Here is a 15,836-nt window from a genome sequence, read left to right as displayed (position 1 = left end):
ATCCGTTATCTGTTAGTCCATTCTTACTGTCGTATTCATTTCGTTCTTCGAAGCTTAAATATTCCAAGTTTTCTTTATATTACACGTATGTACTTTCCAACTTGCACATTCATGTCAACCTACCATTATTTCTGGTTTCTGTATTTCTTTAGCTCTTGGAAAATCTTACTTACTTTATTTATTTATTTCTTGCTTTCTTGCTGCAACTTGTTGATTGAGCATATATCCGAATAATTTTAAGTGTTTTTCAATACTTTTGCAATTAACATCCTTCTGACTGGAATATATTTTGCTTCCTTGACGCATTGTTGTAGGTTCGTATCAACCTTTAGTTGTGTTACATTCATACTAGTATCATTGTTACTTCACGAATAGTTTTCCTTTTTCCCTTAGATTCTTTTTATCCTATTAAATACATGAGTAATTTTTAAAAAATATTTCTAATTAACATATAAAACTTCATAATTTAGAATAATTTTGCACCTAGTGTCAGTAATGTTAGCAGTTACCTTTACAGAAAACATTTGAAGAACGTACCAGCATGTGAAGTTTATATATCAAATTTTGGTTTTGTCTGTCTAAACCCTCTTTGTCAGTTCTCCTTTCTAATTTTCTTGAAGAAACAAAAATTCAACTTTAACACTGCAGTGGTCGCGTTTTTCAGATTACGTGTTTGGTCGCGCGGATCACTATTGTGATCCACAGCTTAATTTTATTCAAACGGTTATATTTATAGTACTGTTGTTATATGGTGGATGGAGAGTATAAATCAAACTATAACGCACCTTTTAATATTTTTTTTATTATTATTAATATTTAAAGAAAACAAACTTATAAGACATTTTGTAATTTTAACAAAACTCATACCAAACTTATAACAAAACTTATAGTCAATCAGGCAAGCAAATGCCCCAACAGGTGTACGAGCATTTTTAGCATCAACCTGAGGACCAGGTGCATGAAAAGATGTATTATATTGCCATATGGAACTTTAGAAGTACGTGGCAATTGAGGCTTCAAATACAGCGAGTTGGCTCTCTTTTCTTACCTTTTCCCCTATCTATGTAAAAACTTACGTAAATCAAGATTAGGTAGTTGAGATTCTTCTGTAGGTCTTGCTTCGACTGAAATATCTTCCTCTGCTACATCTGCGGGTAGCAGCCTCTGCTTTTTCGTTTTATTGAACTTCATTACTGACGAATTTATAAGAAACTTCGTTATCAATCAAGAGGTCTTCCTCTACTTCGTCTCTGCCTTCTATACCAACAGTGCTGTCATAGTCACTCTCTGTTTCATTTAACTACTCACGTATATGTTCACAGCCTCGCTCCGACATTTTAAACACTAAATATACGCAACATATAGGAAACAAACACAGTTACTCCAAAAACCAAAATGAGTCAAGTTTTATAAAATGTAGTCCGTGTTTGGTCGCGTGGATCACAATACAATAGTGAACCAACTACAAAAACGAGAACCCAGTAAAAACACTTCTGGCAGCAGGAAAGCTGTGACAGCACTGGTCTGTTCCACATGATGTGGGGGGAAGGTAGATGGCTGCTCAAGGGCAAGTGTTCTACCAATTCCTAGCGACAACAAAAGATATACCCCTGAATCAATAATAGTGATCCGCGTGACCACTGAAGTGTTAATAGGTTGAAAAGCGTACATTTTATACACGAATTGTACTTAAAAGCAAACCTTCGGATGGTGCAATAGAAAGAAACATCTCCTTCAAAATAAGTGCTCATGCAAATTTCTACAGCCCATACACAGTTTGTTTGACGGAAAAATGTGTTAAAAATTTCCGCCTTTTGAAAGATTTTTTCCTTCTTCTGGCAGGGTCGTAGAATTTTACTTTCACGATCATTCATTTATCATCCGTTCCCTTACCCTAAAGGGCATACCATAGAGAAGTCTTGAAAATTTTCCGACAAAAATGTTAGTTTTCTGAGTTCATTAGCTTATAACTTAGCAATACTGCCTTGGAGACAAACGAAGAAAGTGTTGAGGCATAGCCCATTTCAAAATGTAGATATTGCGTTCATTCCTGCAATAGGACCTGAGAAAAAATTCAATATGTTCTCAGGTGTAATGAAAACGTAAAAAAAATTGTATTGAACAAGGTTGATGGTAATATTAATTCATATATGTTATAATTGGAGCATAGGTACAAGCTATACATTGTTCGAATTGCAGTCAGTTTTTACCTGGCACCCATGTCTTGGAGGCATGTAATATACTAGGGTATATTGTTTTATATCGCATAGCTGTTCTGTAAGTTTTGTGTGAACAGGTTGAATACTACATGATTTTTTTTTCTTTTTTTCATCGATAATATAAAAAATAACACTTAAACTGTTGTTGACACAACTATGAGACTTCTGATACATGTATTAAAAAAGAACTGAACTTGTAAGTGAATAAAATTAGCAAAGGAACATTTTTGTTGGGGAAATATTTAAAATTTTCCTCTGTTGTCTCCCAGATTTTGGGGGTACTGAAATCTGAACTAACAAACAAGGAAAGGCCACTTAACTGCAATTCAAATGATGTATAGACTGTATCTACACTCCAATTAGAACATGTATGAATTAGCATTATTTTCCAATAAGCTATAATTTGTATTTCTAATTTAATTTGTGATTGAGTTGAAATGATTTTTAATTTAACGTCCCGGGGTATGATCTTCAGGCTAAAGGTGACTGATGATTAATGAAAGTGAGTGATTGTGAATGGAAAACTTTTTGTGCTTTCCCACCCGGAATTGAACCCGGGATCACGTGCACGAAAGGCGCACGCGCTAGCCTACAAATCAGCGGAGAAAGTAGTGTTTGAGTTATATGCATCGAAGTAAAAGAATAGGATTTTCTTGGAAAGGAAAACCTTACAAAAGGCGGAAGTTTTTAATGCATTTTTCTGCCAAACAAGTGGCGATCGAATTGTAAAACTTTACATGAGCACATGTTTTGACATGCTGAATACAATGGAAAAAGATGCAGAAACAAGTTTTTTTTTTTTTTTTTTTTTTCTCCATCCGAACATATGCTTGTAAGTGGTACCTTAATTAGAAATAAATTCAATCTTCTGTTAGATTGACCTTTTCCAATTGGAATTCTCTCGGCAGTATTGCTGGCTTTTATGGATATCTAGCGACATTCATTCAATCAGCACAATTAAGATAAATTGCGTGATATATATACCCTTGAAATAGTTATAGGTTTGTAGGTCGAATTTTCTCATTTCTTCCTTTAATATTTTTCTATGATTAAAAATTTATTAAAAATATATTTCTATAAATGATTAAAAATATATTTCTATATTTTTCTAGAAATATATTTTTCTATGATTAAAATGTTCTAGTATTTATTTATTTCTTCGATTATAACTATTTTGTTCTCTCTTACAGCAGGCAGCAGAAGCAATAGCTGAAAGTGTACTGTCTGTGGCCAGAGCAGAAGCGATTGTAGCTGTGACAGGGGAAACTCAGTCAACTACTACCCCAGCCAATGAATTGTCTGTAGTGGTGCATGCCCTTCGGGATGGAGACCTCACAATGACAACTGCAGCCAGTGACTTGGCCACAATTGTGGAGACTCTAGCACTTGGCGAATCTACATCGCAGGAGCAGTCGACACCCACCCTTCGGCGGCAGACAAGTACTGAAGAACGCTCAGCTGTTTCTCAGTCGAACTTAGATGTGACACCAGGAAAAACCAATCTGTTAGGAGCTGTGAAAATGTGTGGTTCAAGGGTGAAAGTTCAGCTACCGCCACCGAGTGACTGCCAGACAGTGCATTCTGATAATCATGAGGACAAGGGCGCTGATAGCTTTAGGAATAACCAAAACAGTGTTCTCTCAGGAGAAATGCCGATTGTTGGTTTGGCTGGCCAATCCTTGATGTTGCCGCCATCAGTGCGGATCAGCGTGACTGGGGGTGAGAACCCGGAGGCGGTTCGGGGGTGTGGAGTAAGTGCAGACAGCGGGGAAGGGGAGAAGAAGAAGAAACTAGAGGGTAAGAAGGACTTGAGTGCTGCTCGCACCCCTGTCAACCCCATGAGTGTGAGTGTGCCCAACCTGACTAGCACGGAGCCTTCCACTGCCAGCCTGCTGGAGACGTTTGCTGCCATGGCACGACGAAGAACGCTGGGAGCCATGGGGGCTGGGGCAGCTGCCGGTACCCCGCCTTGCACTACCCCTTCCCCATCCCCATCACCTTCCCCCGGCAGCTCCCTCTACCCACGAGGTCCCAGTTCAGTATCTAGTCTGGTTCGACTTGCGCTCTCTTCTAACTTCCCAGGTTAGACAAGCAGACATGTAGTCACTAACCTGTTTTTCTTAGTTCAACCCTTATGTGTCTCCTCTTGGAAATCTCTTCTCTGCTTTCTCCCCACCCAATATCTAGTGCTTAAGCAATGTTCTTTCTTCCTTCTTACTTATTTTTTACTAATTATTTGAATGTTTTTATTATTATTGAATTTGTCCTACACAACACGTACACAATTTGAGAGACATTTTTTGTTAGATATTTCTCATAACCAAAATCCACCCTCATGCTAAATTATAAATAATTAAATGGATAGATAGATAGAATGAAAATTACTATAAAGCAGAGATCTAATATAACAGGCAGACTGTCAGCAGAGCATGGCCATTGAGCATGGCAATTGAAAAAAAAAATTTTTTTTTTTTTTTTTTTTTTTTTTTGTTGTTGTTAATTTTATAATTTATTAGCTGTTGATGTTAACTGCTGCCTTTTTGTAAATGACTTTTTTAAGATTGGGCACACCACATGATTGACATTGCATGATTTGGGTTGTGGTTATGGGTTATTTTGTCTTGTTTCCTCCTTCCTTTCCTTAAAAGAAATAATCTTAATTTAAATCTAAATAGTTTGTATCGTAATGTTAAGTGATATTCTATAGGTTGGTTACGACTTTTTGAAGTTCTAGTATGTAATTGATTTTGATTTTGTCAGTTATACAATTAAAAACTTTTTTTTTTTAATTAATACTCCATATACGCTTCTTGTAACCGCTTATATCGATCGGTCTTTACTTTATAGTAAAAGGGAGGGAGGGAACTTAGTTTTTCAGTGACGGAGCGCTATTGTAAAGTACAAGGGGTTTCTGGTCCCATTAATTCCTTCCATGGCCTTTCCCTTGCAGTTCTCATAACCGGTGAAGTTACAAACTAAAGATTTCATTTTCCAGTGTGATGGTGTTTAAAATAATTTGACCACCTAACTTCTCTTGGAATCGTTTTGTTCTTCAGCAGCACTTAATATACACAGCTGTCACTATCCAGAATTACCTAACATTTACCTATAATGTGCACGGGAATCCTAAGAGGATCCGTATATTCGTAGTATGGTTTCGGTAAACAATCCTGTTGCTTTCGATTAATGATCAGTAATGAAGAGCTTGACTTCACAAATATTTTTATATTGTATTCAGTTTAGTCCTTTTTTCGCACAGAAAACACAAGAATAAGTGTTTAAATCTTCTGTGATTACACATTAATTCACAACTTAGAGGTAGGAATATAAAACTATCTACGACTGAAGTGAAGTGAAGTGAAGTGAAACATTTCAAATTGTGATATGCGTGTGAAGAGTAACATCGTGGATTTCTTTTATATTGACACTACTAAGTAGTGAGTTGGTGTGTATCGTGATCACTAAACTTTTAATAACTTGTTGCTAATGTTAGTGTTTTGTTTGAGAAAAAGAATTAAATTGAATAAAATCTAAACAAAATATTTGTGAAATCGAAGCTCTTCATTACAGTCTAGCTGTCGAAGGCGGCAGGATTGATTGTCGAAATCATACTAGGAATGTACCAATTTTTATAGGATTTCCAGGGCATGTTATAAGTAAGTGTTAATCTCAATAAAATGTCAGATTGTATTAAATTGGGTATCCAAGGTGTATACTAATTGGAACAGAGGTACCCGAAAATAGTTACATAATTAAAAAATATAAAACTTTTTCGATCGTGTAGAGATCATTCTCAGATAATATTTGAAAAGCTAAAATACAAAATTAGGAAACTTAATGATAGCATATACTATGTTGCAGAATACTTCGTTTAAAAAAGTCTTCAATCCATCATTGAAATTTCGTCTGTCACGGAAGTTGTGGGTGAACAATAATAGAAACCATTATCGAAATCATTGCAGTGTCTCGGAAAAATATAAAGCAAAACACACAACGTGTTACTTCTACCTTCACTTTTCATTCATCGTGATATCTGATTTATGTGTTCTGTTATTATGAATGAAAAATGGTATAGATCGGATTGTTTGATTTCTGTAATTTAACTTTTAATTTTGTTCCGTTTACGTAAATGTAAGCCGATTGCATGGTTCTGCAATAAACATTATAAACCTTTTCGAATGTTCTCGAGAGTTCCTTTCGTGGCTAATTCAGCGTAGACACCTTTGGCATGGAGACCCGAATTCGATTCTCAGCAGGAGCTCATGTGGTTCGGATCCCACGTTAAACTATAGGTCCACATCTCATATAGCCTCGCTGCTGAACGGGACGCTAAACTCAAAATCAAATCAAAATCGAATGAAAGAGGAATAAGAACCAAAACAAAATAATAGAGAATGACTGGTCAAGACAAATGTTGAAATATTCCTAGTGAACATAGATTGTATTATATAAATTAAATAGTAGCATTGCATTTAAAATTATTTAGTAACGAAAACCTACGTTTTTTACTGCCAAAATACTCAACAAATGCCACAAAAAGAAAGAAATTCGTGACTCATTTAGCTGTGATTATACCTGTTTCATATGTACTGTCTTGTGGGAGAGAGAAAAAAGAAAAGAAAATTAGTAGCCGTACGTAAGAAATACTTCAGCTTGAACTAAAAGATCTTAATTGGGGAAGGAAAATGTACATTTGTTTGATTTAATCAAAAGTGTAGGTAAGGATGTAGGACTTTTCAGAGATAGGCAGGTGGCCATTTTTTTAACGCATTTACCTAAAATTATTCGTTTTCACAACAACAACAACAACAACAACAACAACAAAAAAAAAAAAAAAAAAAAACTATTAGTTCTGTTCTTACGTAAAAAATATTTAAAATGAAAAAAGATAAACATCTAGTTGAATTCCAGATTATCTTAAATATAGAATCGGGTAACCACTGATCGTATTGCTGTGGGCTTGACTGGAAAGACGTACACATCTACATACTAACTATATATGAAGCAATAGCAAACGAGAACAAAGTTGCGACGCATGGTGTCGCTACTATCGATTAACAGCAAACTTTTCATTTATCAGATACTGTAGTTGTTACAATTGTTGCAATGGTTGTGGCGATAATCCGGAGATCAGGGTGTCTTAAGGTGTTGGGGTTTTCCCCTGTTATTATACATTGATAAAACGTGTTAATTAGCGAGCATAATTTCAGTAATAACGTCTGGAAATTGAGGGTATATATTTGGAAGGGTTCTATCAACTAAGCATTATAAAGAAAGAAAAAAAAAAAATGTTACCAGCCTTGCTTTGGAGAAAACATAACTTGTTACATTAACTAGTGGTAGGTTTTTAACTTCATTATCAGTCTTCGTGCAAGAGAGCTGGATGTCCCTACAGCTAATTACAACCTCAGCAATATTTCTTTACCAAATAATGTTGCCTAGCAGAACGTGGCACGACTTTATTTCAAATTGCTTTTGTCAATTATACAAAAATTGAATGCTGGCTATAATAGAACTTCGAAATCCATTCCTGCATGTTTTTTTGCTCCTAGTCGAATATATTGCGTATGAAAGTTTACTTTACTGAAGTAATATTTACAATAAGCGAAGAATATCACTTAATATTTCTACTACTAGCTCATAAAAGATATAATTCATTAGTAGTAGTTTCTAATGACTATCTTGTTTACATTGATATATAATACTGTCACATCTGTTCGGAGGAAGTGGAAAGACATACTGAATTAGAATTTGATTCTTGTGAGTTATTAATGAGACAATGTCAATCATATATATATATATATATATATATATTATTATTATTATATTATTATATTATTATATTATTATATTATTATATTTTCGCATCTCCGGAAGTATAGAATTTAAGTGTAGTTGATTTATAATAGTAATAATCTGTCTCTTATAGAAGACCTGCTTCAAACGAAATGTACCCACCCATCTCCCTTTGCATATCCATCTACAGTTGGAATTATTAAACTTTTTTTTTTTTCCAACTGAGAGCTTAATTTACAAACAAGGTATTAGCATTTTCTACAGACAATTTCCAGAATATCGCCTTCTAAATTTAGGTGGGTGGACCAAGATTTTTTTTGAATAAGAACGCAAGAACAAAGCACTTCTCATTGCTTTTAGAATTGTGAAATTAACCTTTAACGTTCCAACGAGTTCAGAAAATTTATTTACTTAGTTATTAATAAACTAATCTATCAAATGAAAAAAGATAAATGTTACTTGCTTTCTATACCCGCTGCAGGATTTGTTTATTCCAAATTGATATTTTATTATTATTATTATCGTAGTAATGAATATTAGAAAATCCTTTTGTCAATTAGCACTACTGTAAATGGGAGACAAAATTTGTTAATGAATATCTTTGTAAGTTTATATTTTTAATCAGCAAAAAAAATTGTGCCCGTGAAAAATGTCATTATTAAAGATCTTCAGTTTTTTTTTTTTTTATGTTGAGTAATGTCTGTAGTCTGCTGATATTGTATCATGTATCTCTTGACTGTGTATTCCACTTCCTCTTCATAGTATGTAATTTAATTGGTTTCTTGAATGAGAAGCTGTGGTTTCTTAGGTTAAAATAGAGAGGGAAAAATCGTGTCCAAAAAATAAGACTTTTTATTGAACAGAACATTCCGTGAGTATTCAACAAACTTTGCACATTTTCTGTACGTGGTAGGGCAAGAAGTGTCTGGAATATTTTGCTGACAGATGTTTGTGATGGAGTTCAAGTCTTGAGAAATTTGTCAACAAGAATTATGTGTTCTGATGCCTACAAGTAACATCTGAAACTACATAAATCTATCTGGAACGATTTTGTTCATAAATTAACCAACCAGATCATAATAACAGTGTTAAATCCATGCCACTACAGCACACTGGTAACTCTGGGCGGTCAAACTGCTTGTCAAATAGGATAATGTGAATCCATGTCCTATTGCTTTTTTAATAAAGCAATAGTTAGCTTTTGTTTCAAATGATTTCACAGTGCTGTATCAGTATTATCTACTATGATCCCACTGGGACCTGATGCACACGAAACGTGTCGCTTACACGTAAAGCACGATGATCGTACCTTGATCCTCTCTCTTTGTAAGCTACTGAAAGCTTCACTTTCAAACGTAATTATGAATAAAGATGGATTATCCACAGTTCTTGGTAAAAGATGAAATGACTATCTTTAGCGTTCTGTGTTTCTGCTTTTTAGACTAAAGGAGGCAGATTGTTAATGTGAATGATTGAAACAGTTGACTTAGTCATGTGGTTACCTCTTCATTAGTTTAGGCTGACGAGTTTTGTCTATACCTATTTCGTATTTTTGTAATAAGCTTAAATATTAAATTATCGAATTAATGGCAATTATGCTTGGAAGTAATTTTTAAATCATAACTACAATTATACTTTAAAAGATCTCGATACTTTCGCCTATTGACAGATATCTTTGTAGGGTTCCAGCAAAAACTTATTAAAGAATACCATTATATCTATTTACGAAAGTACCGAAGAAAGATGAATATTTAACACGGCTCTGCTTTAGTGATCAATACAGCTATTTTCTTTTTAAGCTTTACTGTCATATAGAATGCTCACATATTCTAGGAAGGGTTCTAGTTTTATTTCAAGCTATGTGAATATGTATTAGACAATATGATGCCCGTCAATTTTTATTGAAAATTTACTATTTCGTTCCATGTAAGATTTTGGGGGTACGGTGGTTCAGTGGCAGAGTGCTTAGCTCTGGTGTATGGGGTTGGTCCTTAATTCCATCTTTGGTCAAATTAGTTTGTGGTGGACAACCTTGTGTCCGTGGGTGTTCTGGGGGTACTCCCGTTTTCTCCCCATTCTCATTACACCCATTCTTCCATCATTCACTTGCCTTAGTCATCCATCTCCCTTATCCTAAAGGGTATGATCGTGGGACGTTAAACTGAGATTTCATTTCATTTCATTTTCCATCTAAGATTTCATCAATTTTTAGCACATGATTAAGGAACATTAAACTAAATATTTCGCTTCCAAATAGAACCACTGCAAGGAAAGTGAAACTTCTCGCACTATGGCTGTCATTTCTATGATATTAACATCTTTATTTAATTTACAACCTTAGAAGAATTTCAGGACTTAGCTTATAAAAAATAATTTATTTAACATTAATGATCGTAGATTTTGGTAAAAATAGTCCCCTCAGCTATTTATAGACAGCTGCTACCGTTTTTGGAGATCATGGAAGCAGCAGCCGGAAGCTTTCCACCACATTTGTCATACTGAAATATCTGTATAGCACTGCATTTGAGGGTCATACTGGTAATATCAGTCCTCATCCCCAGAAAAAAATGTTTAACAAAGTGTGGGATCAATTCTGGTTCTTTTCCAACAGTTCAGGAGCAATTGCTTGTCTCTTCTCTTTCTGTTGCTTTGTCAGTGAATGAAGAACAATTTTTGCATTTAGTGACTCAATTCTTGTTTGACTCAGCTCTTCTGATAACATGTAAACAGTAAGAAGACAGTCTTCTTGCTTTAACTGCCTCACACGTTCCATATTTGCAACGGTGTGTAATGTTGACGGGGATCCGTTACTGGGATCGTCTTGTACTGAATTTCTGCCCTTCCGAAACCTTTTATGCCATTCAAAGACGTTGTTTTTCGATAATGTCTCAATACTTGCTGTATCCATGCTTCACTAGAGGCTTTTCGGTAGCTTAACACAGAACTTAAATGTTACCTGCTTCCATTACGTCACTCCCTAAGTGCGCCAACAAGCCGAAAAGAGGGTTGCTAAGCAAAACCTGCCGCTTACTGAATTTATATAAAAACGTTTCAAATCCATGTTTATTCAGAACACACACAAGGTGACCAACACTTGGAATATGTAAAGAATTAAATCAATCCTGGAACTTTCCTAACAAAGGCTGTAGGTCCTTTGATACTTGCTCTTGTTTGCACAACTTCGACTGTAACTCCATTAAACACCTCTCAGCATATTATAACAGATTCTTTTTTTGGTACAATAATAATAATGAAGACTTTCGTTGAAAAGTTTGTCGAATGCGTCGCGGAGTACAGTTTTCTAACATGTAGTAAGTGTTTATTCTATCGGATGCACAAAACATAAAAGGAAATTCCTTTATGTAGACTTATAAACACTTATGCTATATGTTATTATTTCGTTTATTTAATTGTTCTTATGCGTTATAAAGTTTTAGATTAATTCCTGACTTTATATGAAAGTAACGGTCTCAGGTTATAACTTGCATGTTAAAAGAAACAGTGTTAGAGAATCAGGTATATGTACCCAGATAATTCTTGCTCAGATATGTGAACAAATGTTTTTAAAAAGAGTTTTAATACAATGTATCCAGCCTTAAAATAATTTAATCATTTTCAAGTGTATTTCACTATGTACTGTCTCTCTGCATAGCAACTAAATGTTCTTCTAGACACTTACCATGCTTCAATATGCACACCATTAGTGACAGAAATAATATATATGTATTCAGTTTTCGTCTTATCATCCGACAGCGTTTTAAGCGCCACATGCGGATAGCACTACAAATACGATGTTGTAGCTTCAGATGATCTCGTACTTTTCTTCCATGCTCTTGACAAAACCCGACAGGGGAAACAAAAATACAAAAACCAGACCAAGCGATATGACGAGACTCACCCTCAATCCATAAGGATGTTAATTCTGTGTCGTTATTTTCTTACAGAAATTGAGCGATTACTCTGTCGATGTGTAATGCTACGTTGCCAGAAAAATTTGTAAGGAATTATGATGGTTGCTTTTAAGCAAGGAATACTATATTGTATAAAATCTTTGATATAAATGATTGGTGAACTTGCTTGATGAAGTGCAAAATTAGCACGAACAGTAGTAACTATGCTTATGCATTCTTAGCAAACGTAACTGTGATTTCTTCATGCATATGAATGTAGTGATACCAAAATCGTTTTGTGTTCCGGATATATCCATAATTATTCATGTTTAACATTGCTCAGTAAAATTAAATACAAGATCATTTGACAAAGCCGAGTCTTATACATATAGAATTGTGTGCCATTGCAGGTACAATGAAACATTAGTTTTGTTGGGTTTATTAGCCAGAACAGTAGAGCAATTAGTGTATCCTTCATTATCGTGGTGGCTAGGACATTAAATTGAATCTTTAACGTCCCACAGCTATGCCCCTGTAGTCTGTACAAAGTGCAAGTGATTATGGAAGAATGAGAATTAAGAGCACTCCAAGAAAACTGTAAATTCCATTTTTTCAACGACACTCGCATGCTTGACCTGGGCTGCCCAAGTTTTGGTTATCTGAGTAAATCCAAAAGAGTGTTGTATTTTCTTTATCTCCAGAAAATTACCAACTTAAGTTTACCTTTTAAAAAAAAAAAAAAAAAAAAATCTCTCCTCTAGTTGAATATCGTGTAAGAAATAACCAACTGAAACGGTAAAGTACATACTTATTTGGACTTTTTTTTTATGTAAATGCTCTTTTAGTTTGGTAGGCTTATGCAAAATCATACAAAGAATCTAAACTCGATTTTATAGTCTGCATTCGTGTGATGTTTGCCTAATCTGTAAACTGTACAATTTTCGTTATGTATTTCTAAAAAAACAAAAAATTATTAACATTTAATCTGAGCAATAGGTGAATATTTATCATGCTCATCTTTGATTCATGTAGTCTCAAGTTCCGTGATTTCTGTGAAATCTCTTGTTGGCCTATAGAGCGTAAAAGTGGGACATAAAACTAAAACTCCAGTGATCATTCTGACTGAAATCACATCTGTAACTTGTGGCTGTTATAAGAAACATGGACCAATCGGAGCTGTAACAAGATATCGTTTATTTGGTATTCTGTAACTAATTCAAATAGTCTAATCATACTTATGGCCTCATAAACGCAAAGATTTCTCCTCGCGAAAACATTACCCCCCCCCCCTCCCCAGTGATCCCTATCTGTTATGAAGACAATTCAGGTAACAATCCACACCCCTAAAATCAGTCGTATTTACATCCTGTCTTCCTGGTTTGTCCACTGACTTCTCACCTATAACTTTGTACCAAGTTTGTGATTTCCATGCTATCGAAGTTTTCTTCTCATCTGAGATGTTTCGATTATCATCCATATAATACTTGGTAACATATATATCAGTGAAGTCTTGTGTTACCAACACACTCTACTCGCTCTATTTGTCTATTTCTGTATCTAGTATTTTAGTGAAACATGTCGCCAGAAATATCTTAGAATCAGGCAAAATTGTTCAGTGAGTTCTCTCCCTTGTGATGATTTCAGCCCCGTAGCATAAGGGAAGATTCTCAAGTCTCAAAACACACTCCATGTTTAATTAGCATAGTTTTATTTATTTATTTATTTTAATTACGAAAGTAGTCAAGTTTTTAGGGAAGGTACACAAACGCACATATGAATGCATTTTCTTTGTACATCCCTAGTAATAAAATCTCGTTCGCTCACCTTGAGAACAGTGAAGATACATTAATGATAGACTTTGATAGAACTTAGCATGAACGGATTGGGAAAACAATAAACGCCTAGTTTCTCGTTTGTTGTTGCATTTCTTTAAATAATTCGAAGTTACGGTAATTCTACTTTGTTTATCCGCGTCAAATATTTGACTTGATCGTTCCTATCATTAGTCTTCGATATTCAGGATTCTCAGTTAACATCCCATTGAGCTGAAGGAATTGATACGCGGTAGTCAAACGGAACATTTGTGGGAATATCTGTTACACAAGAAATGGAAGTTTCTACAGCTCACTTTGAAAGTAACCTTGGTGGTACATCAGCCACTTACATTTATGCCAGCGTCCAAGTCATTTATCAAAACTGTCTTACTGGCCATTTTTTGATGACTTCCTTTATAGCATGTGTCATATCTTTACGTGTGCCGAGGCGAACTTTCTCCCTTTACTCAAGTTCGCGGGAGACCCGGGTTCGATTGCCGGCGGAAGCTTATGTGATTCGGATTCCACATTAATCAGTAGATCCACGTCTCATATAGCCCCGCTGCTGAACATAACGTTAAACTCAAAATCAAATCAACTCAACTCAAGTTTGTAAGCTGAGGAACCCAGTAGTATTTAGCTGGGGTGGGATATGGAGAAAATAGTTTCTATAAAGAATCAATATGTTATACTGTGTGGGGTATACATTCATAAAGATAGACAAATGCGCCTTACCTCGGCAGAAGAAGTAAAAACAAAATGCCATGTTCTGATAAATCTTGAATGTTGGCAGAAAGTGATCGGTTCCAAAAGTGTTCCTTGGAAGTGAGCAGTATTTCATTTTTTGTGTAATGTTTTCACATTTTTGACTGTACAACCTATATTTACACTACTTTGGTCCTTTTATGCGAAGTGCATCCTAAATTTGTAGTGTGAATACTTGAAAAAATCCATTAAAACATATAAATCAGGATTTTTAACTGAATGTAAAAAAAAAATATTTTTTTTTTTCCTTTGTAAGCTACAGACAGATATGATTGGGCTGCCGCAGTCATTCGGAATCTAGTGAGTGGAGAGCATGAAGATACAAGACTATTCAGTTGTGAGAGTAAGCATATTTTTTAATTTATATATTTTTAATTAATAAGTATGACTAAAGTAAGACAATTTTGTAAAAGTAATTTGTTCATTAAGAAAATAACTCTTTTACTTGTAGGTGGTTTGTTAAGCACAGCCCAAAGCTATCCTAGCCTTACAACAAGTGGTCCTACAGGAACAGGATCTGGAGGGATCTCGACAACAGCAGCAAATGGTCCTTGCCTTAGTCAGGCATTAACAATGAGCTTAACTTCTACATCTAGTGATAGTGAGCAGGTCAGTTTGGAGGTTAGTGGAGTTTGTTTGCATCTGCCGCTTGCAATTAACTGTTTGGCTGACAAAAAAGATCCCATTAGCTTGTCGCTCGCGTTTATTGAATGACGTTAACAGGTGAGGTAACGTAAGCTTTGGTAGTAGTATTTTGTGGCGCATTGCTTACTTCTGATGTCACATTTATTGTTGTATGCATCTTACATATTTTGTGGTTCCACAACAAATCCGTGGCTATACCTGTAAGTTATGTGCATGTATATGGTTTTAGTTCCCAATGACATGTCGCATCATCCTATAGTGGTCGCTGATACCAAATATTCATCCTGTATTGTTAACTAAATAAATTAAAAAGTGAAGTAAAAAAACAGTAAAAAGGGGAGGGTTTTAGCTGGATTGGCAAGGAAACTGTATCACTAAGCTACCCTCCATAAATCGATAAATTTTACCTGATTTTATGCTCTTAACTCCATCAGATCTCAATTATTAATAAATGTACTGCTTATTTAAATCTTAATTCAAAATATCCATGAAGTGATGGAGTACGCTGAAAGCTGTTTAGTAACTCCCTTCTTACTTTCTCTTAGCCTAGAAAGTACGTACGAAAAAGCAGGCTGTGTCACTAAGTCAGTAGAGGAGTATCTTCCCACAAGCGAGATATTGGGGTATAAAAAAAGAACCCTATAAATACATTTCTAAAGAATTTTGACAATACCTATTGGAAGTAGAGTAAAAGCAAAATACTAGTA

At 35.0% G+C, this 15,836-nt stretch overlaps 1 protein-coding gene across 14 annotated transcripts in view; it reads left to right on the top strand.

Moving 5' to 3' along the window:
• The window catches only part of Ufd4 (ubiquitin fusion-degradation 4-like), a 222,950-nt gene that overhangs the window by 183,782 nt on the left and 23,332 nt on the right, over positions 1 to 15,836 (top strand). For 5 of the 14 annotated variants that reach the window (XM_081758514.1, XM_081758516.1, XM_081758508.1 and 2 more), the window contains 3 exons: positions 3,410 to 4,301; positions 14,741 to 14,827; positions 14,936 to 15,105. In XM_081758514.1, the coding sequence (XP_081614640.1) occupies positions 3,410 to 4,301; positions 14,741 to 14,827; positions 14,936 to 15,105 (1,149 nt within the window). The remainder of the gene's footprint in view (positions 1 to 3,409; positions 4,302 to 14,740; positions 14,828 to 14,935; positions 15,106 to 15,836) is intronic. The other 9 variants (XM_081758520.1, XM_081758515.1, XM_081758519.1 and 6 more) reach the window with 6 other exon arrangements.

Source organism: Thermobia domestica, chromosome 5 (assembly GCF_964235325.1).
Source record: "Thermobia domestica chromosome 5, izTheDome1.hap1.1, whole genome shotgun sequence".
Lineage (NCBI taxonomy): Eukaryota > Metazoa > Arthropoda > Insecta > Zygentoma > Lepismatidae > Thermobia > Thermobia domestica.
This window is presented reverse-complemented; position numbering and strand designations above follow the sequence as displayed.